The sequence below is a fragment of the Rhynchophorus ferrugineus genome, unplaced genomic scaffold, assembly GCF_030347505.1.
Source record: "Rhynchophorus ferrugineus isolate W39M unplaced genomic scaffold, kcgeb_rfMv2 rfM6, whole genome shotgun sequence".
Lineage (NCBI taxonomy): Eukaryota > Metazoa > Arthropoda > Insecta > Coleoptera > Curculionidae > Rhynchophorus > Rhynchophorus ferrugineus.
This window is the reverse complement of record NW_027472585.1, coordinates 10,103,992-10,131,750: the sequence shown is the minus strand read 5'-3', so window position 1 is coordinate 10,131,750 and position 27,759 is coordinate 10,103,992. Positions and strand designations below refer to the sequence as shown.

The window sequence follows — 27,759 nt, the reverse complement described above, 5'->3', positions numbered from 1 at the left end:
CAAGTTCTCGCGCAAACCCCGAACGTTCACTTCGTTCAACTCTGTACTCACCATAATAGTGACTACAGACATCGTATCTCTTTTTAAGTGGAATAAAATGAGAAGGCAATAGGCAATACATTATCCATATTGATGCCGTGGGTTCACTGCTTCTTTGTATTGACTATATGTAATGTGCAAGATGTTTATTGATCGATATCCTTCATCAATTCGGTATCCACATCGGCACCTCGTTCTATTTGACGCTCTTCTAAATACACGCAAAAGTCAACGACAACCGGCGATCTGACAAGCGTCATTTAGTGACAGCGACCGTGTGCACAATCCGAAGCCGGCAACGATTTCGCCGTCCATCGGTTTCAGCGCACGAAACGATCATGATCCATTCCGTATAATCAGATTAAAATGCGGACCGGCGTCCGTGTGACAGGCCGGACAGGTCGGTCTCGCCATCTCGCCCGATATTAGCAGTTGCCATTTCGTAATGGAATTATTACGCTGACAGCGAGCGCGGAGTGTAAACGGCGATGGGACAAGATAAACCGCGGCCCATAAGTAACCGGATTAAATGGCGGACGGGCCGTGAACAGTTGAAACGGACCGTTCCTATGGTCGCGATTCGACAGTTCTGAAATGAATTTTATTAGGTGTCAGATTATGAGATCGGTCGGGCAATAGATCGGTGACTTTTTCAAGAAACGCGACAACAGATCGGTTCGACAAACTCGCAAATATTATCATTATTTATCGTGAACATTTAGATAAAAGAAGAGCATTGTATATAATTTATATTGCTTTAGCTGGTACGATCCCAAACCTCAGAATTTTATTGAGCTTTTGCTTGTTATAACAGGTTAATTGAAAAGTCGCCGGCCTGGCACATAAATAGCGCTAGTTAGCCCTAACCCTCAAAAGATGCGTGTATAAATTTGCTATAACAGCTGTCGGATCATTTGTGAATTTGTTTGTGAATTATGGCATTTTGAGTGAAGCAACTTTTGTTACTGTGAAAAAAAAATGCATAAAAGCGAGCGATATTATCAACTACAAATAATAATACAAAATACTGCATGAAAAATGAAAACTATTTCAATATTTATACACTACTAATATGATAAAATCTATCTATAAAACAAGAAACGAGATAATAATGATTCTCTTAACTCGAAATGTACCACATCATCATGATTAATCGACCATTTTCGTAATTTCGACTTTAACATTTATCTGAAAATCGCATTTGTTCTGGGAACATCTCCTAGCCGAACGTTAAACAATTCATAAAGAATTTCCTGTCACTGTGAACGAACAAAATCCTATTTAGCATTGCTAAGTGTGAGTTATAACATTTCTGACGCCTTTTTAAGTATTCACGAAGCCCCAGCGGAGAGAAAAAAACTCGCGATGGCTCGACACGAAGGCTTCCTCACTGGTCCGAAAGTGAAATAAAAAAAAAATCGAAAAAGAAAGGATTACCATTATGGTAATAGGTTTTATCATAAATTATCATTAATTCAGAAAAATTTGACGTCTTTTGGAAAATATTTACGAGGGTTGCATGATAATTTATCGTAATGGTAATGTAAAAAATTGTTTCCATTATTCTATCTAAAATTTTTATATAAATACTAGCAGACCCAATAGACGCTGCCCTGTTCTAACGTGAAGTTCATCAGATTTTCATTAAATGGTAAACCAAGTTTATCAACTAATTTAATTTTTGTTTGAATACACGTCCAATGATATCATGCTGATGCATTGATGTTTAACCTGTCAACAACAACATTTTAATTTTATCCCAGTTTGGATTGTACGTAAATGTGAATGTGACCCTATTCATTCACAAAAGTCATGGAGTTTTGAAGATATACTTGCATATGACGCGGACTACCAGAATATGATGATGGAAAAATATATGGGGTACCGATATAGTCAATATCAGCTGTTCCATCTACTTTACTTTTTTTTCCGTCCTAAAACTAAGCGGTGGAATGCATGACACATACCTGATCGCGGAGGTTTGCCCTGGAGTGACAAGTTGGACCGGGTTACAAGTGCTGTGGTATAGGGGCAAAAGTTATAACTGCAGCCACGGATGAGGTCGCTTCAGCCTGAATGAGGAGAAGTTAGCGGTGACGCGGCGTTAAGCTTCCAGAATGTCCACCAGTTCGCTAACAAGCGCGTTTTCAGAAGAACTTGAGCTCACTTGTTCTTTGTAGAAGGATTGAGATATGAAGTGCTTTATTTCTGCAGTCAATCTCTCTACGAATTTCATTATTTTTGACAAACCATGGAGCGTTTAAGATTCTCCTGAGGAAATTATATTGGAAAATTTGAAGCCGTTTCACCTGGTTGGGTATGACAAACTTGAAGTAGACATTATATCCGTAGAGAAGTACAGAGCGAATTAACATCTTGTGAACTAATCATTTGATGGAGATGATATGTCTGCTAGATGGGCAGATCAGAGAAAACAGCAGGTTTGCTATCCCCGAAACTTTCTGGATTTGTTTTCTTATAGAAATTGATGGCCTGGGGTTTCAGGGGGTTGATCTGCAACCTCCAGAATATGATCCAGTTGACCGCATGATTGAGCCGCTTCTGTAAACATCCCTGAATGGTCTTCGTGTCTCAAGATCATGAAGAAGGCAGTGTTGTCAGCGTAAAAGCAGTCAATATATTCTTTTCTCAGCAGATCTGAAGTAAAAGGTTAAATAAGGCTGGAGCCAGCGGGAAACCTTGAGGTATGCCAGCGTCGATTGGTTTTCGACTAGAAAGTGTTTTCCTGATCTTGACCTGGAAAGATATGTCCAACAGATAGGAATTGATGAGAGCGGTTTTACTTTACTGATGATAGCGTCAGGTATGTAATCCTCAGAAAAAAGCCTAGCTCGATTAATATATTGTAATCACTTACTGTCAATTTTTGCACACATTTATTGATATTCATATATAGGTAAAATAGCTGGCGACGTAGGATAATGTTATTACCTTCATTGGCAAAAATTATCAATCGGTGTGCGTTGAGGTTTATCGCATTAACTTTCTTGTCAATTACTACGCCTGAGCAATAAATAGATAAATATGATACAAAAATATTACTTTAGAACAAAAATTTTTAATGTTTAATGTTTAAATGATATCCATCTTCACATTTCCAAATATCAGTGTGTATTGCAAGTCATCGTAAGGAATCTTATTGCAGCCACCTATCTAATTGTGAAAATAAACGATTCTCCAATACATATAAACACACACAAAAATTCATCAAAATCGACCCAACCGTTTAGAAGTTCAATTACATACACACGGACATAATTCTTCATATATATAAAAATACTAATTTTTAATAGGTTATAAAACAAAAACTGGAATTGTGATGTATATAATTAATTCTGAATGATCAACTCTGTCCTTTTACTATGATTTCAATTTTGTTGATGTGTAAACATTTTTTTCCAGCAAAACAACATTGATAGAAATTTGTTTTATCTATTTAATTGAAAGATAGAGTATTGTTGGAACAGTCAATAATGAAAGTATTGCGTAAATGTAAACACAAAATCATTAGAATTTAAATGGAATACGCAGTAACGTAAACAATATCTGCGCTCGATGATGTAAACAGTTATTTTGGGAATTCGTCAAAATACGATAGATTGTTGATACACAATAGTATAGTCGAATTTAAGCTAGTACATTGCTTACATTCAGCATATTTACGGAAATGTACACGTCATAAAATATAAAGTGTTTGAAAGGAAGTGAGAAAGTGATTCAACCAAATACGCAGGTACACTATGTACGAGAGAAAGATGGAGAAAAAAACATGAAGTATCGATGACAACAATCTGTAACATTAAACCTAACACACATTTCAAAAAAAATCCACAAATAACCGAAACACTTTTAAATATGTTAAATGAGATGAAACAGGTATGACAAAGATTTTATATTCGAAAATGTTCATAGTTTACACTATGAACACATAATAAAACAGAACCTTCCAATTGTTATTGCTAGATAATGTACCTAGTAATCCCGCAGAACAGCAACTGAGGAGCAAGTGTCTTTATTCTAATATCGTAGTAGTTATCTAGTAATCTAGTAACCCTCGTATATCGATATTTTTTTCGACAAATTTTTCGTTAAAGGTTTTTCGAGAGTTCATAGGCCGTAAAAATTCTATTAAGGCGTGTGTTCTCCTGGCGGCCACTTATTCTAATCTGGAACACCTACTGGTCAGCGCCGCCAACCAACAACGCCGGGTACAGGTGAACCGCAAACCTAATTAAATATTTATAAATTCTTTTTACGGAGCTCTTGCTGGGTCACCCCAACACGCCTATTTGTTTATATTTGACGTAAAAATGCATATACATTTCACCTTTTCCACTCAGCTTTTTCACCAGAAATTGTGTTTTTGTAAAGAAATATAGTACAAATAAAATCTGTTTTAAAAGTTTTTGACACATAGATGGCGCTACTATAATTAAATCCAAATGTTTTCTAGTTAGCCCTAACCATCAAAAGATGCGTGTATAAATTTGACAGCTATCGGATCATTAGTTTGTGAATTATAGCATTTTGAGTGAAGCAACTTTTGTTATTGTGAAAAAATGGATAAAAAGGAATTTCGCGTATTCAAAAAACTATTGCTTTTTAAAGGGAAAAAATACAGTTGAAGCAAAAACTTGGCTTGATGCCGAGTTTCCGGACAATGCCCCAGGAAAATCAACCATCAAGGATTGGTATGTTAAGTTAAAAAAATGTGTTTTACTGTGGGAGTCTGGGGACTTTTCAATTGACCTGTTACAACACCAAAAAGAGCAACAAGTACGTGTATATGTGGTAATATGATTTATATTTTTATAGATTTCAGATGTTTTGTTATTGAAATAACAGTGTGCAGCAAATAGAAGATAAGTTAACAATTGTTAGATTATATATAGATGTTTTTATTATTTACATATTAATAAATATCTAGTAGTGAAATGGATAGTAAAAATATTCATTGTTTTTCATAATTTTACTTATAAAATACCCAAAATCTATGCATCTAGATCAGAATACCCCCTTAAAATGTGTTAGTGGATGTCTATGGTTAGGAAGGAGTTATTATTTATGGTGAAGTCAAATAAATCGGGTGTATAGCTGTATATACCTATATTTCAGGAGATTTCGTGGTTTATATCACTTATGTCAATCACTATACTAGTAACAGTAATTGTTCTGCCCAAAAATTAGCTTTTTGTTTATGAGGAATAATGTATTTTAACAATAGAACAAACACTATAAGATGATCACAATAACATCTCGTAGTTATTGAGTTATGATATGTTCTCTGTTTGGGTTTATTAATAGACATTCTACAATTGACCAGGTGCACAGGATAACAAATGTAATTGAAACATCCTATATTATATATAGTTATAATCTTAGATGTAATACAAGCTTTCGATAAGGTATGGCATGAAAGCCTTGTTCATAAGCTACAGTAAATGTTACTACAATTAAAAACTAAAGCAGCTGTACCACAAGGGGATTATTTACCTACTCTACACATGTGATATACCACAAATGGAAAATATCACGTCGACTACATTTACTGATGATACTGCGATTCTTACTGACAATATGAATAATTGAACCCAAAACCTTGAAAATAACGAAAGTAAATCTGTGCATGTATAGTGTACATACACTCAGACCGCATAAGCACCAATAGCAATGAATCATACTATCACTCCATATAGCAACAACGCAAGTATCTCAGAATGAATATTGATGCAAAACTTCGCTGGGAGGGGCATATAAAAAAGAAAAGGAGTTCTTTCAATATAGAGGAATATATTGATTAAGAGAAATAAAATCGCAATTATCAGTACATGATACATTAGATTTTTTTACACATGTTTTATTGCATTTGCCGCTCGTTCAATTAGTACTAAATTTCAAAAGAAAGCTGTTAAAATATGGCAAAAGAGTGGCACCACTTTTGATATTTTCATAACAATGGATCAAAGACAATTTCCTGTTTTAGGTTTACACTGTTTTTGATGGAAAAAAATATCGTTCAAGCGAGGCAATGGCTTGAAAAGCATTATAAGGATTCTGGTCCATCAGAAAGAGCAATAAAACGTGTGGTTACTGATTTCAAACGTGATCGTAGAGATCCCGATGATGCAGATAGCAGTGGACGTCCAAATGAGGAGGTACCACCAGAAAACATATAAAAAATCCACAAAATCGTTTTGAATAATCATTGTAAAGATATCAAAAGAACGTCTTGTTTTTATATTGCATGGGTATTTGGCTATGAGACAGCTCTGTTCAAAGTGTGTGCCGGGTTTGCTCACTGTTGACTAAAAACAAGGACGTATTGATAATCAGTGTTTGGTCATGTTTAAACGTAACAAACCGGAATTTTTGCGTCGATATATGATAATGAACGAAACATGAATCCACCACTTCACTCCCGAATCAAAACGATCGTCATCTGAGAGGACAACAACTAGTGACAGGCCTATTTTGAGGTAAAAGATAGATCGTTCAAGAAAAGTGTGTTGAAATGTTAGAGCGGCGCTGAAATGATTGTATGACTCTTGATTACGTTGAGGAATTAAGCTTAAAAAGAGTTTTCTTTGTTACGCCCGGGTCTTTTCAGCCCATGTTACACCGAGACCTTTAGAAACCGACTGTCACTCAGGAAATCAAGAGAATCACAAGGAGACATGAAGAGAGACTCCATTCTCATGAGAATATCGAAGTACGAGCGTCAGTATTTATATTTCGGGAATAGGAAAAAAACAAATAGTTAAGCTGCGAATATATTTATATTGTTTTTCAAGGTACTCGCCACGATGATAGGTACACTTTTACATACGCTTAAACCAATTTTCAAAGCATTTACTCCATTCCGAATGAGGTATCTTCAAAACATGATTTTTGAACGCTTCAATAGCTTCTTCGGGCAATAAAAATCGTTAACCACGCAATTTATTAAAAGAAGAATTTTCTTGGCAAAAAAGGCATTGGGTGCCAAATCAGGGCTGTATGGCGGATGACCCATCAATTCGATGTTTTGAGTGCTCAAATAGTATCTTGTTTGAGCCGATGTGCGAGAGCTCGCATTGTCATGATGAAGAACAATTCGGCATCTCTTGTTGGTTTTCCTTATTTCACCGAAGACTTCTGGCAAACAAAGGGTTGTGTACCAATCAGAATTTACTGTTCTACGATCCTATATAAGCACTGTTGCAATATGATCAATTTTCCCGAAGAAACAGGCCACCATTTTCTTTGAGGTGCTTCGTATGCGAACAACTTTTGTTGAATTTGGTTCATCTTGGAACACCCGTACGGTCGACTGCTGCTTACTCATACGAATATATCCATAATTCGTCACCTGTCACGATTTATATTTATAAACGTCTTTCGAAGCACCGCGGTTGAATTCTTTGAGCATTTCTTTGCAACAATCGACTCGAGCTTTTTTTGAGCGATTGTCAAAATGTGTGGGATCCAACGCGAACATAACTTTCGCATAGCTAAGTGGTCATGTAAAATCGCATATATGCTGGTGGAACTAATGCTTAGGGATGCCTCCTCGCATCATTTCTCACGCAACTTCGATGTTCTCTGACACAACAGCCGATTTTGCACAACCTTCACGAAACCCGTCGGACTACAACCACGATTGAATTCACGAAACCAGCAATACACGGTGGTTTTTGATGGAGCTTCATCGCCAAAAGTTGATTGATGCACTCTTGTTGTGATAATCCACGTCGAAAATCGTAAAAAATCATCGCACGAAAATGTATACGATTCAGTTCCATTTTTTGCCGAGACGAAACTTTCAACTAAATGTAAAATAAACATATAGCGTCTGTGTAACAAAATGTTCTGAGTACGTATATCGTCAAAAATGTCAAACTTTACGATAGAGCCGTCAGATATACTCGCATAACAACAGTGTTGCCAATTCCCGAAATATAATTATTGACCCTCGCATTATAACTCTTAAATAAGATGAAAATACAAAACACTGGCTGAGGAATAAAACCATTGGATCTTGTGTAGTGAAATGCATTTGATAGAAAAACTACAGTATTAATATATAAACATTATTATGTTTCATTCTAGATATATATTTAGATTTGTGTTATTCTAAAAGCAAATTGTGTGTTAGTCGGCAAATTTAAATATACAAAAAGATTTAGAGATGACTAGTCCCTTAATGAATTGTCTAGTAATACTCTTCACAATATTCACCACTAAAATCATAAATATTCTCTTGTTGCATTTATGGCTTGGTACAGTATGTAAATTAACCGCTTAGTTGCGTAAATTTACTACAGAAACAACTTGTACCGGAGCCATAAAATAGCCATCGTCTTGGCAGACTATTATTCTAATCTGGAACACCTACCGCTTCTCCGAGAAATCCTCCAAATACCCGTCCACAACCGAAACCGATAACCTAATTAAATATTTATAAATTCCTTTTGTGGCGTGTTGACCGGACGTCTCTCCATTAGGCGATTTCATTTACATTTCGTTGCCGTAACGGCGATATCGCGAAATTCCGAATGGCATAAAGTGTCAAGAAAGTCTGTTCGCTGCCCACATGTCGGACCAGCGGTCGGACGCTAACGAGCAGATAGGCCGGGACAATATCGCTCAATTTCTGTCAGTGTTACGTCAAATTTGCATTCGTTTCCTTCGTCGTGATCTCGCTTTATTTGGGGGACTGCGGCGTATCAACAAAACGAAATACCAAAAGCGACTGGAGATTATTTTCTCAAAGATAAATCACAGCGATCTTAAAACAAGGTTAATATACATTATGTTCTATGGACAATGTGAGAGAGAGGACTCTGTTGTTAACCGATTTCGAAAAAGGAGAATGTTCTATGTTCGGCTGTATATATTTTTTAAATTAATTTCGCCGATTTCTCCGTCAATTATGAACCGATTTTCAAAATTCTTTTTTTTATTCGAAAAAGTGCACTTCTGAAGTGGTCCCATTGGAACCAAATCAGGATCTGTTGGGTCTAAGAGGGGAAAATCGAGGGAAGCGCTCACATTTCAAAGGCACGCATACAGTTTTCACATATTATTTATCTAAAATAATCAGATATTTGTTTATAATGTTATTGCTAAGCTGATGTGGTGAAAAATCGCAAGTAATTTAGTGTAAAAACCATTCAGTTTTTTAAGCATAAAACTTATGACATGTGATATCGTATAAAAAAGAACTCAAATGTTTGGTGCAACGTTAGAACGTTAAGCCCACACGCACTGGTCGCGGGTTCGATTCTCAACGAAAGCAGCAGCTTTTTTGTTCTAGTTTGGTTGGAAAATCTGTCGTCACCTAGATTAGGTAGCGGACTACCAGACCCGGGTCCTGAGGCCTTCTTCACTGCCATTTTTCCTCATACTGGCTGCACTTTTGATTGGGCTACCCATTGCAATACTTAATAAAATAAGTGCGTAATTTATTGACTAAATATCTAACACTAAAAACTGAAAAATAAAATATTTTTAACAAAAAATTGAACCGACTTCAAAAATATATAAGGAACTCACTAAAAATTTTAAAAAAATCAAGCCGGCTTGGCGCATTGATAAAGGCGATGGGACGGTCCTCCTACTGTTGCGATAGCCGTGGGTTCGAATCCTGCTGGGGCATGGTCGTAAATTTATGTTTGTGGTTGTTTAACATTTGTGAATGTTCTAGGCAAGAGTGTAAAATCCGACAAGCAAAATGATCCCAGTCACGCCAGTAACCAGGCTGGGTAAGACCGGATGTCTTCTCGGATGATTTTTAAAGTTGGTCACTCACCAGTCCGTAGGCTTAATGCTGAGGACCGTGGTTCGGAGCCCACGTTAAACTGTAGGCCCAGTCCAGATAAATCCATGATTGGTAAAAGGAGACTTTAAAATATATTTTTTAAAAAAATTAAACTTAGATTTTTAACACAAAAAACCTTTTAAAATAAAATATTTACATATTAATAATCGTTGTAATTACTAAATAAAAATAAACCAAAAACTTATTTAACCTATTTACTACACGTATTTTATATTTATCACTAAGTGGCGTAAGTGCTACTAGTACATCTAACATAACTTATTCAAATTCTCCCTTCAGTTGCCTCATCTAACTTGTCATTCATCGCATATTCCACATTACCATTCTCCGCACTTTTCTATCATTTCTAGTGTGTCATATTCCTTGTCGTCATTAACGAACTTTTGAATATCCCTCTGCTATTCTCCTGTCTTTAACCCATGATCTTCCATGTTCTATGGCCACTTTCTCCATCTATTTATTATCAATTTCCGATTTCCTATCATCACAATTTTCTCATTCTACCTCTCTCCCCTCGCATTATTATTTTTCCTTCTTCTGCTCGTTCTTGTGGCGTATATTTATCCATTATAAAATTTGGACGTCTACACAACACAATGGTTAAAGCGAAACCGAGCTAAACATCACATTACCAAGATGGCGCGCAATCAAAATTTTATCGGGACTTTTTCCCCACCCTATATTTAATGACGCAAATGCTCAAAAATGAAAATAAATCCTCTGAATGAGCTGCCGATCTACAAAAAGTACCACTTCTTAGCATCACAGAGAAATAGTATCTCATTAACACAGTAATTATCCGAATGCTGTGTACCATCATATTTCAAAGACTGTCTCACTCATATTAATGTCAAGAATAAGTAACAAATTAAACCGGTAAACTAAATGAATCTACCCATAAAAATAATTAATATAACTACTGCTTTTTTCCCAAGTCAACGATAGTGATACAAGTTTGATATCTGAAAAAGACCACTGCGTGTATCGTCATCTGCCTCTTTGCCGTTCGCCTTGATGCCCCATGGTTCTAGGTCGTTAATAATTTTGATAAGCTGCGTCTTCGAGTTATGGCCAATTTACGTTCGGGAGATGGTAATCTGAACAGACCAAGAAGCGCAGAAGGTAACACGAAGACATTATTAATTGATAACTACGACATAGGTGAGATAAGATTATTAATTAAAAGGTAACTGGCATACAGGGACGGATCTAATCAACTGATTTATTTTTATAAACAGACGCATAACATAACATTCTCAAAATGAATGGGCTCCACTCTCCAGCTATTATCAATTTCAAATGATATTTTAATATGTCATTTGATTGATCAGATTTTTTTATTATTGAATATACAAATAAATTGAATGTTTTGTTTTCTAAAACTTTAAGGTGCCATTCATAGAATTTAATCCAGGATGCTTTACACAGAAATTAGTATAGTATACCAGAATGCTCAACCAGAATATGAATCATCGTTCAAAGCAAATGTTATTCTGAGGAGTTAATTTTGGTAAATATGACAGGTGGAGTAGGGATCTAAAGAAATTAAACTCTATAAGTTTTTTTTGTCAAAGGGTATTAAACAAAAATTTATTATTTTACCTAAAAAAACTGTTTTATTTTACGGAAAGAAGAGGCTACTTGTTGAACGGCGATACAAAGCTACTCTGACGGTCTATTAGAAAACAGACCAAACCCTCTCACTCGTTCCCCATTCAGATAGTTTTAAAAAAATGGCCGGATAGTCAAAGCCGTTATATTTAGCATATATATAGTCTATCCAAAGAAGTATAGAAAATACGCCATCTAAATTTGTGACGTCAAAACGTCGCAACCTTGCCGTATCAACGTTGATGTTTTAGTTCAGTTTGGCTTTGACATACAACAAAATTCTCGTCTATATAAAATAATTAAACAAAAGTACTGTTATCAAATATAATTTGTTTTAACATTATAGTAGATCTAATGCATATATTATCGAAGGACTTAAAACGACAATTTAATACGAAGTTATAATAGTTTGTAGGTTAGGGTTGTGTTTGATTATACTTACATTGAACTCTTCTCCATACCACTTATGAGCTAGAGTTCTAAGCGCGTATTTTATGTAGTTGTATCCCCTGGAGGCTTAATCCACTTTATTAATAATTGTGTATCCAAGTAAAATATTTGACTTTCATCAGAGAGCATATTTACCTTTTACGCTTAGTTTTTGTGTCCTTTGGTACAGTGTCTACTTGTAAAAACATTTTGATATTACTGTATTTCTCTTTCATTTGTTCTGTTAACACCTGTATACATCTTTCCTGATAAAACTAAATTTAATCACTGCATTCTCCTTAATGAATTTGCCATATCTGCGAAACAGTTACAATTCTTTCTCTCCCATAATCCCAAATCAAACTCAAAGTTTCATTGAAGTAAATAACTATGCTGTTAATTTCCAATCTATCTAACATTTGTTCACGATTCCATCATTTGTCAATTTCTTCTTCAATGTGTCTAATTTATTTCATCCAAACCGAAGGTGTTATTAACCATTCCTCTTTCCAGCATGAAGAACAATATATCTGCAATGAATTATTAATAAACGTTGAAACTAATAAAACCCAATCAATTGTTATTCTAACGTTTACCTTTTTCCATCAACTTTTCTTGTTATAACCCTATTTTTATTATCTTCTTGCCATGAGTGACCATTGGGTATATGAATTCTGAAATATTAATTTCTCATATAAATACATAAATTGAAATAATAAGTCTTCCTTCATTTTATTATATGCTTTTAAAAATAGTATTATTTTAGTACTAACAGTTTCCTCTGAAATAATTAAATTAAATTATGCTTGTACTGGAAAACTACTCACCGCTTTTATACATTTCGTATATTTAAACTATGATAGAGCTAACATCAAGCTGGTCTTGATTCGCATTCTAAATAAAATAAGTGAACAAGAATGTTAGCAAATGTAATTTATTTTAACATTATAGTATATATAAAAACTACAATTAATTATACAGAAACAATAGTTTATAGGTTAGAGTTATAACCTCTTATCACTACTGCTCTCAAGAATTTTACATACGTCTGAGAACCGTACGACTTTGACAGGCTCATTCATTTACGTGTTGGAACTAATCAGACAGCATTATGTCTCTTTTTAACTAGAATAAAATGAGAAAGAAAATATTATCTGATTCTGAAACGAATTTACAAAATGCGGCAGACAATACATTAAACATCTTGATGACGTGTGTATAAAAAAAACTTTACAAAGACTATACAGTTCATTTACAAATCAAAAAGATTAGTTACACTATTTTTTAAAAATTAACACTCCCACCTTTTTTGCACACTCAATCCCCAAGAGTATCATCCCATGCCCGCGCAAGTTTTAAAATTGATGCTCCTACCTAAATTTAAATCTTTTCAACAAATGCAAAACCGTTTCCTCCTTATCTACGCCATAAGGGATTCAGAAGGAGTTATATTTGTACATTTAATATGCCATCCAATACTTAAAAGCTATTCTAATAAAAACATCATGAATAATTTTTAAGAAATACTATATATAATATGTAAAAATATGAAATATTATATTTTTAGTAGATATGGTTGTTAATATCAAAGTTGCGATAACAATATCATAACGTAACACCATCATTCGGAAGTTAATGTTGAATCATAAAAGTGTTTTTGTGTAGCCAGGTACAACAATAATTTATTAATCTGATACATGGAATGTTTTATCAGAAAGGACACGACCAACATCCCGGTTGTAACACGATATCCATCGTAAATTAGGAGAGATAAAAAATGTGTTGCGCTGACGATTTGAGACTCTTTTTTAATCATTACCATAACTCTAGAAGAATATCATCTTTCTTGTGTTGTTATTGTTCAAACAACGGTCTTTGTTTTACATTCTTGTGATATAAAAAATATTAAAATAGACAAGTTTTACTCGTAAACTTGTTCGCGCAGTGACAGATCAAACCAACAGCCGAAAACAAACGTTTTAGGTTATTTTTGAAATCATGGAATGTGTTAATATACTAATCCATAACCTTTAACAGTTTAGCTTCCTAGAAAATCAAACATACGGTGATTTCTATAGGCTTAATTAATTATACTAAACTATAACGAGAAATAAAGAACAAAAATTAAAATATCTTTAACAAAAAAATTCAGCCGACTTCAAAAAAATAATTAAGGAACTCACTAAAAATTTAAAAATAATCAAACTTAGATTTTTAACACAAAAAATATTTTAAAATCAAATATGTACGTAATAATAATTTCAGTAACTAAATAAAAAATAATCAAAACATAATTTAACCTATCTACTACGCGTATTTTATATTCTACTATATACACACTATTTAGCTTAGTACCTACCTAAACCTATTTATCTATTTACAATATTATTTTAACCACTTCCAAGTTATCACTTTGAAGTCAGTACCGAACACAAACAGTACAAGAATAATGATATAATTTTGTGACATATACACAAAATAAAATTACGAAGCAAACAAATCTAATTTGTTGCTCATACGAACTGTTAATAATAGTACAATAAGTACGTCCTTACCGTTCTTACCGTTAATAAACTTTAAAAAGTATAGTAAATAACTAATTACTTATTGGTCACTTATCAAACTTGTCTGGGATTTTTAAAGTGTTCTGAAAAACTATTTAAAAATATTTAAAATGGTAGTTTGTAGACGACAAATGTTTAGTAAAAGACGATTTTATTTTTTTCTCTTTCTAATTTAACAGGTAAAAAAACATATAAATATATAGGACATTGACAGATTTCTATGTCCTCTATTTCCTTCTTATTTATACATTCTCATACAAACACCAAAAACACTCACAAAATCACGTTTAAAAATGATGGTGATATTGCGTCATTCTCATTTGTTGGTTTTGGTTTCAACAATTTAAACGTGGTGATCTTGATGTCAAAGAAACAAAGGCAACAAGATCAAAAAGAAAAATCATATTGTTCTTTTATTAGGTACCTCAGTTATGATAATGTTCTAAGAGAATAAACTTAGCAATAGAAAAAATCAAAAAGTGCATTTATTTTTCGCGCTATGACGGATGCAGTTTATTCAAAATTTAACACAATTATCTGTTTTAATAGGTGGGGAAAAAGGTTTTGAAAATTATAACAAAGGTATAATTCATCAAATTGTTATGCTTAGATATGTTTAATAAAATTCCTTTATTAGCAGATAACCAAACAAATATGACTTTTGGTTTACATCTTTTTCCAGTTCAGAAACTTTAATTATAATTACTAATATTTTGAAGAATTTTGTAGACATTTGTCAACATGACCTACCAGCACCAATGGAATTTTATAAACTGATTCTTCGGTGACATGTTAATACGTTTCAGAGGGCATTTCTTTTTTTAACTGTTGCAAAACGAGAAAGAATAATCCCAGAGTTTAAAAGTAATATTACATTTTCACAAACTACACAGCTATTAGCACTATATTATTCGACGTCATCTGTGACGTGCAGTAGCTGTTTCCTTGGATAGGCTATATGTATATATATAGTCTAGTCAAAGTTCATCAACTCTGAGTTTTGGTTCAGTTTGGCTTTGACATACAACAAAATTCTAATCTAAATAAAATAATTGAACAAAAACGTTATCAAATATGATTTATTTTTTTATAAATTTTATTTATCTAAAAACTGTAGTTAATTATACAGCCATAATACTTTATAGGTTAGATTTATAATCTCTTATCACTATTGCTTTCAATAATTTTACATACGTCTCAGAACGGTACGACTTTGACAGGCTCATTCGTTTACGCGTTCGAACTAATCAGACAGCATTGTGTCTCACTTTAACTAGAATAAACTGAGATGAAAAATATTGTCTCATTCTAAAACGAAGTTACAAATTGCGGCAGGCAATACATTAAACGTCTTGATGACGCATATACAAATAAACTTTATAACAGACTATATAATATATAATTTACTATATTTAATATATAAATGCTTTTCAGCAGTTTTATATGAGAATCCTTTGAACAGAAACGTATATTTTGCATATAAACACATATAACTTAAATAATTGCTCATTTATTTAAAGTAAGTTATTTATTAAGGCTTTTTGATTATCTTTAAAAGAAAGTCCATTAATGCAATCAATAACCTTAAACATATTACATAATAATAAAAGAATAGCACAAAACCTATTATCCAATACAATTTATTTCAATATCATGCTAAATTTATATTATATATAATACACATAACCTAAAAATACTAGGCAACAGAATTTCTGAAAACCACGTCAACGAATTTCAGTTTAAACCAATCAGGAGTCGTTTGTGTCGAATTTTCGTTTTGCCTGGCTATCAACCCTGCTTAGAGAATTATTCCTATTTTTTTGAACAGGGGTGTATAAACAATTATCTGACTTCTCGGCTGTTAAACGAATACTTCTTATTAAAACTTGAAGCAAAATATTAACATGCTAATACTATTCATGCAAGATGGTCGGCTTTATTTATTTATGAGAGTTTTATGGTGTTGCTTATCCATCCTGCGGAAGAATAACGATGTCTCGGTTTGTTTCGGTCCCTGTAGGGAGCTATTTTAAAACAATTGTTTTCAACTTTTACGATTTCAAAGTATGTTCCTAACAGGAAGGTGGTAACGAACTCGCAGCGTAATTAACAAGTAAACCTGTAAATTTGCAAAAAAAATTTTATTTATTACTCATTTTATGGAAGAATATGTTTTTAAACTACTCTAACTAACGGAAGATTGAAAAATATAGCGTTCGTTATTGTTATTTCCAGGAATTATTAATATTTTGCTTGTTAGTATCTAATTATTTCATAAATAAAAATGAGTTAATGCCATTAAAACTGCACTGGTAACTGTTAGCACCCAATGAAAATTAGTCTAAGAAATAGTATTACGAATAGTCTAAGATGACTTTCCGACACACTTCAATATTTTTTATATAATTTAAATAAATAATTTTATATGAAAAGTGGTAGGAAATATAATAATTAAAAAACATTCCTAGCATCGTTTTAATTAAACAATTTTTGTTACATCGGTATGCAAGTGGCATCTGGTGTGCCGCAGTATTAAGAAGAATTTATATTAAAAAGAGTTTATATTTAGATTACCTTTTTGATTTAATTTGATTAAATTTTTTAGGGAAATCATAACTAAAATATTACAATAAAATCTGTTATATATTTAATGTATTTCTTATTTATATTACAGATTATCCAATTTAATCCTATGTTAATATACAAAAATATATTCAAAGATAAATAGTCACCATAACGCCATCTATCCAGCGAACTCTAAATTATTACAGTTACCTGTAATAATGTTTCTAAAAATTACTTAATCATACCTAGAGGACTGTAGCAGATTATAAGTGTCGAGATATAGTTTTCATTAGAATTTACTATATTTATCCGTAGCACAATCAAAGAAATGTTTAAAGATTTTATTGCCTGTTTCAATTATATTTCTATTATTATATTCCTATTGAGTGTGCTTTATATTCTTGTGATGATCTTTTATGTGAGAACGTGTGGCAATATTCCAAGAAGATCTCGTGGTATTTTGGAAGAAATATTTTATTTGATACGTCTCGGATGCTTTTATTTCAAAAATAGTTTGCTCGATCCGAATTCATATTTATGTTTTGTTCTCTGTAGGAGTCCGTTTTATTTCATCTTCTTGGTTGCTTTAATTCTAAATTGATGTTTTATTTTAACAACGCTCTAAGTTAACCAAACTTCTTGTTTACTAAACAAAGAAATAAAGTGTGTTTATTCACTTTCTAAAGTTTTTCCCTAAAACACGTCGGGCTGTTTGGCCTCTCGCCAATTGCTCTATGAACTTGGGAATCTATTAAAAATAAACAGTTTATTTAATAAAATAATAAATAATAATAATCTCATAGATTTTCTAGATTATTGTGTTATTACAAATGTCAAAAACAAAAAGTTGTCTCCTTCATTCCTTATATACCCACAATTTTTCCAAACGTTAGGACGTCTATAAACGTAATAAACTTTCATTCTCAAACAGAACAATATTTCAATTTCATTTTGTCTTACATATTTAACTAAATATTTTCTGATCATATATGGTTTTCCAATTGATAGATCTTTTCTTCTAAATCTTTCGAGGTTTTTGTACTGCAGCTAAAGATCCTCGATGTTGAAACAACTATATTTGTTTGCCTAGCTACACTTTTTATGTACACACTTAAATACCTTACAAGGTACTAAAAAAGTACTGATATTTCATCATTTAATATAGTTACTACGATCAAGAAAAATATCAATTAGAGGTACCATTAGTAAGGCGCCTACAACAGTATTTACAGCCAATTGTTTGTTCCAGTTTGTACCGCATACGCCGAAATTTAACTATTTGTTATTAGTAGAGCAAATGTTAATATGTTGATTGAATGGAAATGTTAATTGGTTCCTCCACTTATATATAAAATAACCATTTTTACTTTTTGAGTTTTTTAGAACATATGTGTTGCTTATATATAAATGAAAGATATATGGAAATTTCATTATTTTAATTATAATATGTTGTAAAAATATTAAAAATATATCAATGGATGACCATTACTGTATATGGACAAGACTTTTTTAACGAATAATTACTTGTTCTATGTGATTTGTTGTTTTAATTTTGAAATAAGTGTTGTTTCGATATTGACTGTTACATTTGTTAAGATTTTTAAATCAAGTACGTACAAGTAGGCTTATCAATACAGCGATATTTTCTCTTCAATAGTTTTTTTCAACAAATCTATATTTTTTCCCAAATATCAACGAACTCACATTTTTTTAAAACTGTGATCTTTGTTTCTTCTTCATAGTAATAAGGTCTTCCGGGCCAACAAAACGACGTGTTACGACGAATATCATTCAATTTAGATACAAAGAACTCCTTTTCCTCCTTTTCGAAGCGGGGGCAATGATGATGTGCAATGATGCACATAAATGATTACGCATCAATGTTACTCCATTTTTACCAAAACGCTTTTCAAGCTATCAAAATATTTTTAGTTGTTGTCAATACTTTAGCCCTCAAAGGAGAAGAATTAAAGAAAGGTTCTCTCGATTTTCCGGGTTTGATACTTTTAAATAATTTTCATGAAGATATGTTAAGAATCAATGTAACCAATGACTGAAATGTAATGAATGTGGCAAAAACAATCTGAAGTCATTCCTTTACAAATATAGCGACCATCACTTAAATGTGATTTCAATAATATTTTAAAAATTAATAAATAACAAAGACACTTTAATCTCTAAATATAGGTCTCTACTCTACTATATTATATATTCATGTTTACAGTAATGCTTTTCTTTTTACCTTAGTCTCCTTTTTACCAACGAGGGTTTATCTGGCTGCTTTTCTTTATTATTCTAATAGATATTCTATTATTTCCAACAATAATGTAAAGGTAAATAAATTATAAGAAACTGCAAAACGTACTGTAATAACAAAAAGGTCACAAGAACGTTGAACTAAAAAAAGTTCAGAGCATCGTTGACAGACGATGGAAAAAGTTAATTGATCTGACATTACTGTGAATGGTAAATTCTAGGCTACCGTACAATTTCCACTTGAAACACGGCTTTTCAATTGATATAGCAGGAAATAGCTTAATGCACTTAGATAATAAATCCAAATATAATCTGATTCTCCGCAATTCGGCTGACTCAGAGATATTATTATTATCTTTCTCGTTACGGGATTTATTTTGTGAAATGTTACGTCAATAAAAAATCATTAGAGGAAATATGTCTGATGTTTCACGTACGCTTCCAATTTAAAGAGAGATTGTTTTATTTAAATATTGCCACCATATGTTTTACCTTTGCAGTACGTTCGACACACTTTGAAATCAAACGCCACCATGTAAAATATTCTAGATAATCGGAAATGTTGCAGAACATTACACAATTCGCCAGTCTATACCTTTAATATTTGCGTGCAGAGCGGCGCGAACACCTCAGCGATGTTGCCGTTGTTTTTAGTACAATTCCCAATTTTTTTAACAAAATCTGATCGTTTCACAATAAGACAGGTCCCTGTAAAGTATATTTTACCCTAAGAAAATATTATCACCAATATTTAATGTGTGTTTAAATGACTTTTTTATTTCTTATTAAGTGAAAAATCATCAAATATGGAAGTGATTTTTAAATACCTTTTTAATACATCATTATTTTTTTAAACTAAATATTTGTTAATTGTCTTTTAACAGCATCATTTGTAGTAATAGTTGTTAATAATTTTTCTAATGACTTGTTTTGTCATTATATTGTTAATTAGATTTAAATATTATTACGTCAAATACATAAATATTATTAAATAACATAACATTGTTTATCTCTTTTTTTCACAACATTTCCTTGTATTTATATATTATATATGTCATATTTATATAATATAATATAGCATAATACTGATAAATCAGAAACTTTATTATATAGCCAATCAAGAATTACCAAAATGAAATTATTATAGTTAAACAAATATTGAAATCAAAAAAACAAGTGATGCAAGTGGAAGAAAAGTTTGCTCCTTAAATTGTTCTGTCAATTTCACTTGTTAACTGTTAATCATTACAGCGAATTGAAATTTTAACATGAAACAGATAAAACGAAAAAAACTTGAGAAATTAATATTATTAAGAAATGTTAAATATTGTGAAAGCGTGTATTCTGCAACAATGTTTTTACTGGTGTATCTCCATTATGTACTGACTTATTTTATAAAAAATGTGTTGCTTATAATAATTATGGAGTTATGATGTATTCTATACATCAGTTATTTTCTGACCCAATGCTTTCAGACTCGAGTGATATTCAGTAGTGTGAGAGGTAACTCCGCCATGTTGGCAACGTCGCACAGAATAAATTCCTCGAACCCCCGTCTGTCGGGTAAAGGACTTCCCTTGATTCCACCATTACTCATCCTCTCCGTCGCACCCATGGTCTCAGGCATGCGCCGCATCTCACCCACTTTTCTCTCCATAGTTTTATAAACCGCTAAGGTCACCTTCAACCAGTCATACAGCGAGTCAGCGCTGAAGCGTATTGAAACAGATTTTTTCAGCGAGCCGGGCTGAAACGTTCATAAACCCGCGTCCACAACAATCGGTCAGAAGTTTATCTTCTAGTTGAATTTTCTCTTTAAATGTAAGTACAATTCTTTTGTTTATTTTTTTAATGGTAACTAATTGTTCAGCTGTTTTACTTCAGTTGAAATGAATTGAATTATATTCAGTAGGATCTATATTCTTTGTATTTATTGTTTAATATAAGGCATTATTAGTTAAGTATATGTAAAACGGGGATTGTGAGTAGATTAAATTGACGAATAGAGAAGTTTGTGACTAAATTAAGTTTACAGTATGTCCTCTATTTGACCTCTGTCTTTGGACAGTTCCTGTCAAATCATGGTTATCTTTGGTTAAATTATTTATCTTTAACTTAATTAACTGAAAGTAAACTAACTCTATTAATAATTTGTTGTTTGTTTTAATTCGATAATTATGATTACAGCAATACGTTTTTAATATATTTTTTAATTTAATATAGTTAAATTATAGTTGTTATGTACTAAGATGATGGGATAGTAATAGTACAGCTACATATTAATGAACTTGAGTATATTCCTGTTGAACTGGCATATATTTGCCTAGTTTATTTAATAAAAAATGGAAAATAAATTAATTTCATGTTAATGGGAAAAATTTTTTATATGTGATCTCTGTGACCTCTACACGACCTTTATGATGTTGTCATCCAATGAAAGCCCTAAAATATGTAACATCAGCTTGTTAATGACATAATATTGTTATACCATGGGACTTTTAATTCAATGCATTTTTTTTTATTAATACACAGCAGATCAATATTTTATCTAACGTTTTATCTCTATAGTAGGATTATTGTAATAAAAAACGATGTTGGGTTTATTTCTTTTTTCATTTTTAACCTTAGATGAGTATATGGGTTAAATTTATGTGAATAAACAAGTTTTATTGATTTTTTATAAAAATATCTCGACTATTAACAATTGATATGGGGCTATAATATAGTATAAAATAGAAAACAATTATTTCATTGATTTGAATTGATTATAGGAAATCTTTCAAATTGAGAAAATTGTCTTGCCTATGTCCTTTACATGACCTTTCTGACATTAATTTAATAAACGTGAAGCAGTTATTGATTTTATTTAAGTTAATATAAGCGTCAATTGGTTACCAATCATATAGTTTAAGTTGTTAAATAAGTATCTAAAATGTAATGCAGACGTCAGACATAATTTCTTTTCTTTTTTTTGGTTTTACTAAATTATTTTGTGGTTGAATAACCGCAAAAATTATGCATTCTGGAATAATTACAACTTGAACTTACAAATAAAATTAAACCTTTTATAAAGACAAATTTATATATATATATATATATATATATATATATATATATATATATATATATATATATATATATATATATATATATATACATTTGTTTTTATGGATAACATATGGGATAATTATAAAACATATTTTATTTACAGTATTATTTAATATTTTTCTTTTATATAATTAGATAAAAAAATTAAAAATAACATTGAAAAATATTTATTCTTACCAGTTCATTATATTGTTTTTCTTTTGGGAACGGTAGACAAGTGATAATTGTTTGTTATATTCGGTTACTGGAAAAAATAAAAATATCCTTTTGACCTTATTCGAATCTTCTGATATTTTAACACATTTTCGACAGAATTGGACTCGTGCATAAACATTTTTTTCTGTCATTACTCTACAATTTGATTTACGCGACCTTTGCAACTGTAATCAATTACATCAATTCTATGTTTAAGGAATTGCAAACTGCGTCACGAGTTAATTTAAACTGGTTTTGGTTGGATCAACCAATTGAAGCTTGTAAAGGTTATTACACTTTTAGGGAAGTGTGGTATTTTTTTACAATATAGAGGTAACAATTAATTTATTCTAATTAGTAATTACTGTTTATTTTATTCCATATTTTATCGAGTTATTGTTAAAAAAATTCTTAGCCAGACCTGGGTTAAATGTTTAAAAAATAAACACATTCTGATTACTTAATCTCCATAGTGATACGGTTATTTTTCTCTAACGTTTTATATATTCATTAAAGATGCGTTGATGTTATTTAGTATAACTTTTACACTCACAAACACGTTAAAAATTACTTAAAGATGAGTAGCGTAAGTTTTTTTTTAATAAAAGACCTTTTTTAGGAATTAATTTATTTTATTTTTATTATATTTCAGCACAAACAACTTTTCAAACAAATGGAGACCAAAGACGCCCTTTTGTCCTTGATTTCGGAGCCTACCGAAGGTTCAGGCAACAAGGTCACTGTCGTTGGTGTTGGACAAGTTGGAATGGCTTGTGCCTTCAGTATTCTTTCCCAGGTAGGTCTATTTTTGGATCATCTCCATTACAATTTAAACAAATAATAGATATATTTTTTTTTTGAAAACTTATTCAAGTAAAAAGGGATAAAAGTAATATGAATGATTTTTTTTCTTGTAGGGTGTATCTAGTGATGTAGTTCTGGTTGATGTAATGGAAGACAAATTGAAAGGAGAAATGATGGATCTTCAACACGGTGCTCTTTTCTTGAAGAATGCTAGGATCGCCGCCAGTACTGATTATTCTGTTACTGCTGGTTCTAAGCTCTGCATCATTACTGCAGGTGAGATTATTATTTAATGATGCCAAACTTTGATGGTAATATCATTTTAATTTTTATAAGATTTAATATATAATATACCTATTAATTAAAAAGAAATCGATTTATAAAAAAAAATGCCTTTGAATCTATTTTTTGGAATTTTAAAATTTTGAATAATCTATTTATAAACATCTCATATTTGCCAACAGCTTGGGTATCGTTATCAACGTTTATAATCATGCTGTGGTATTGGCATAGTAAAATAGTTATTTAAAAATACTACAGTATAGGATTTATTAGTAAATAAAAATAATTGATTTAAATAAACAAAAAATCTGGCTATTAAAAATACAGCTAACATAATTTTGAAGTGTTCAATACTTCTCATATATATAACAAGTATTTTTCAAGTGTTGTTACTGTATAATAAGAATATTTTAAAACTTTTAAAAATTTCAGGTGTAAGGCAGAAGGAAGGCGAATCTCGTTTGGATTTGGTTCAACGTAATACTGACGTCTTGAAGCACATTGTTCCCAAATTGGTTCAGTACTCACCTGATACCATTATCTTAGTCGTCAGCAACCCCGTCGATATCCTAACTTATGTAGCATGGAAGCTCAGCGGCCTCCCTAAAAATAGAGTTATTGGATCCGGAACCAACCTCGATACCTCCCGATTCCGTTTCCTTATCTCTCAAAAATTGGGTGTCTCCCCCAGCAGTGTTCACGGATGGATTATTGGAGAACATGGAGACTCCAGCGGTAAAATATTTCCAAATTTTTATTGCTTCAATCTTTAATCATCATTATTTTTAGTGGCCATTTGGTCTGGAGTTAATGTAGCTGGCGTTCGCCTGAGGGAACTCAACCCATCCGTGGGAACTTCTGAAGACCCTGAAAATTGGACTGATATCCATAAACAAGTCATCATGTCCGCCTATGATGTTATTAAACTAAAGGGTTACACTTCCTGGGCCATTGGTCTCAGCGTTGCTTCCCTTGCTTCAAGTATCTTGAGAAACTCTAATAATGTTCATGCTGTATCCACTTATGTTAAGGTAAGAAATAATCTTTTTATATATATTCACCAGACACAAAATTGAATGTCATATTTAACTATAACATCTTAAGAAGAAAACACTGAAATCATAAAAAATATCTATATTTTTCTACCAAATATCTTGGCTTACTCTGATGTATTTTACAATATAAAAAGAAATATCTCTATGTATAAATATAAACATCTTAGTTTTAATTTAAAAAATAATTCACGCATTTGATAGATGAACTATATATTTACTATTTATTATCTTTAGTAGTTGAGATATTGATATGACAAATCCCCTTTTTAATTATATAAGAAGGTATTGAAATGTTTTTTCTTTTAACAAAATTTATGAGGTCAAAATTCTAGACACAAAGCAGGAAATGTTTGATAATTACTTGTTATTTGAACTTTCTGATAACATTGATGGTCAATTAAATATTGTTTCTTGTTTTGTTTTTTCTAGATATACCTTCTATTAATATTTGTTATAACAGTAAAGATAATATTTAATAATTTACAGAAGTATATAGATATTATGACATCCTATTTTGTTTTCATCACGTCATCAAGGGTAGTGCGATTTTTTTATGCTTTGTAGATCACCATTTGTGTTTGCACATCATTTTTTAGTATTTCATTTGCTTTTTGTAGATAAGCGTTCACAAATTGTTTACCAGAGGGTTAAAAAAACTGTATCTATATGCTCTAGTAATTTCATTATGTAATTAACAAAAACCATATTCATTCGAAATGCCTTTTCCATTTTCAGGAAAAATATGCTATTTGTTGCACACTTATTGTTACTAACTTTGTTGATCATCAGATGTGCATTTTCAAGTTAATAATATAAAATCTAATTTCCTTAAAATCGTTTTCTGTTAACTCTAGATACTTTTTATAATTGTTTTTTAAATCTATCTTGATAAATTGGAGAAGGCACTGACATTTTGTTTTTATATTTGGGCGGAGTTATTTTCAGTCATCATTAAGCATCATTAGGTTGATTATATACAAGTTGTTTGAAAATTGTACAAAACATTGATTGAAATCAAGTATGTGTCGTGAGTCGAATTAGAATAAATAAATTCACTGCACTGTGTTGAACCTATTTCAGTAATACACAGTTAATCATATTAGGCTTTCGTTTGATATCTATTAGTAGGAAACAACATCCAGAGAGTTGAGCTTTTTTAGATAGTAAATGCGCACTAAATTTTGTATGTGTAAACACGTTGGAGATATGTTCATTTGTCTTTTCTTCTATCTCTTAATCTCTTCCTCTACACCACCTTATCAATAAGTATCGGCGCAAGTTTAGCATTCCCTGTTTTCCTCTACAGGATTTGCATGGAATCGATCAAGACGTTTTTCTATCGGTTCCCGCCGTTCTCGGAGCAGGAGGAATAAGTCATGCCGTGTCCCAGAAGCTGAGTGACGCTGAAAAAGCCAGCCTGTACAAGTCTGCCTCTATCATGGCCGAGGTCCAGTCCGGATTGAAGTTCTAAGCTAAACAAGGAGAATCCGATGATTGATTTTGAGACTGCACTAATTTTAGTTTGAATATTTATGCTAGATGGAGCTGTTTCGCATAAATTGGTTCTTTTGTATTTGTTTTTCGAGCATTCCCGAGGCTGCCAAACCCTAGTTTAAGACCTAATATATTTAGCAATATTGCCAAAACGCTCAACAGGGATAATGACCATAATCAGGAGACATATCATGAGTGCGAAGCAGATGAGGGTTGTAGTAGGATAGTTTATTTGCATTCTTCCTACTGTTTTCCTGATTTTTTGGGTCAGAACCTTAAGTATTATCGCCAGACTTATATATTATAAAACAAATTTTAAACTCTATAGCAGATATTAATTGTAACTACTTATTATCTGAGATTAATGGGTGAAACCAAAATGTTACTAACAAAACCAAATAACATTTATGTAAATTATAACGTAAAACTGTGACGTTTTTCTCGATTTTTTTTCTTACGGGTTTACTTTAGCTTAAGGAAATTTATTTTAGCGATACATTTTGTACCTTCCATTGTATTTTCTATTTACTTTTACTCTTTTATGCACTTTCTATCTGCATCAAGCTGATATATTGCTACTCAATACTAAAAAAAGAATGAATATTTTAAATAAATATTTTAAATCTATATTTGGTTGTTTTCATTTTGATGCTATCATACATTGCTAACAAATCCCTCATATACTTTGTGTTATGCTTGAAGAAAACCATTTTAAAGTGCTTGAATTGGTGTTATTTTTTAGGGTGTTCACGGTATCGAACAAGACGTCTTCTTGTCTGTACCTGCTGTGTTAGGCCTTAACGGCATCTCTTACATCGTCAAGCAGGAGTTGAACGGTCAGGAACACGACGCTGTTCTGAAGTCCGCCAACTTGATGGGTCAGGTACAGGACGGACTGAGGTTCTAGAACATCCAGAAAATAGGAAGGTGCGTTAAACCAAAGCCTCTCAGGCTGATCTGTACGGTCGGTTTAATTTTACAGTTGCCTGTATGGTGGAAATGATATATTCCTTTTTTTTTTGTACATTTTAAATACTTGAATTCGTAATCTACCAAGTAGATTATTAGTACAGCGACGCTGCCTTAGGGCATTTTTAAATTCTACAGCAAATTTATCTCCGCACTAGGTAAATTAATATCTGTGTCAGCACGGTAATGATAACTTTAAAATTCCTTTTGTAGTTTATTACTTTTTATGTGATCTTTTCTACGTAGCCCAGCGACTTTACTAGTCAAAATTTTAAATGTGTAGATATATATTTTTGTTTTCTGTTATGTTTCTCAATAAATTCGTTAGTAGATTATGCCTTCTTATTTTTACCCACAATCTCATAAAGCTCAAGCCCTCAACAGTCTTGGTTAATGGTGCAAACCAAGACATAAGTTAACATATCTTTATATACGTGAACTACGGAAATAAATCAACTAAATATAAATATTTAACGCTATATTTTTTACTTATCTGAGGTCTGGTATGAATATAGATAACGGTTTATCGCATGCATATTTGGGGTTT

The 27,759-nt window shown here is 31.9% G+C and overlaps 2 protein-coding genes across 5 annotated transcripts in view; one reads left to right on the top strand and one right to left on the bottom strand.

The window, feature by feature from the left end:
- Positions 1 to 27,759, bottom strand: part of LOC143199141 (ATP-dependent DNA helicase Pif1-like) — a 346,278-nt gene that overhangs the window by 64,606 nt on the left and 253,913 nt on the right. The window lies entirely within an intron of this gene.
- On the top strand, positions 20,903 to 27,545 carry LOC143199137 (L-lactate dehydrogenase). 4 transcript variants are annotated; one of them, XM_076408919.1, is made up of 6 exons: positions 20,903 to 21,126; positions 23,261 to 23,404; positions 23,526 to 23,688; positions 24,127 to 24,429; positions 24,484 to 24,725; positions 26,986 to 27,545. In XM_076408919.1, the coding sequence occupies exons 2-6, from the start codon at positions 23,282 to 23,284 to the stop codon at positions 27,148 to 27,150; spliced, it is 996 nt and encodes a 331-aa protein (XP_076265034.1). In that variant the 5' UTR covers positions 20,903 to 21,126; positions 23,261 to 23,281; the 3' UTR covers positions 27,151 to 27,545. The 4 variants fall into 4 exon arrangements, with proteins under 4 accessions (XP_076265034.1, XP_076265035.1, XP_076265032.1 ...); XM_076408920.1 differs by lacking the exon at positions 26,986 to 27,545 and adding an exon at positions 26,056 to 26,870 and having other exon boundaries at positions 20,986 to 21,126; XM_076408917.1 differs by lacking the exon at positions 20,903 to 21,126 and adding an exon at positions 23,055 to 23,194.

Bases quoted from the DNA above. Each gene is read 5' to 3' on its own strand.
- LOC143199137 (XM_076408917.1), top strand. The intron at 23,405-23,525 runs GTAGGTCTATTT...TTTTTCTTGTAG, and splicing joins CCTTCAGTATTCTTTCCCAG to GGTGTATCTAGTGATGTAGT. The intron at 24,726-26,985 runs GTAAGAAATAAT...GTTATTTTTTAG, and splicing joins CTGTATCCACTTATGTTAAG to GGTGTTCACGGTATCGAACA.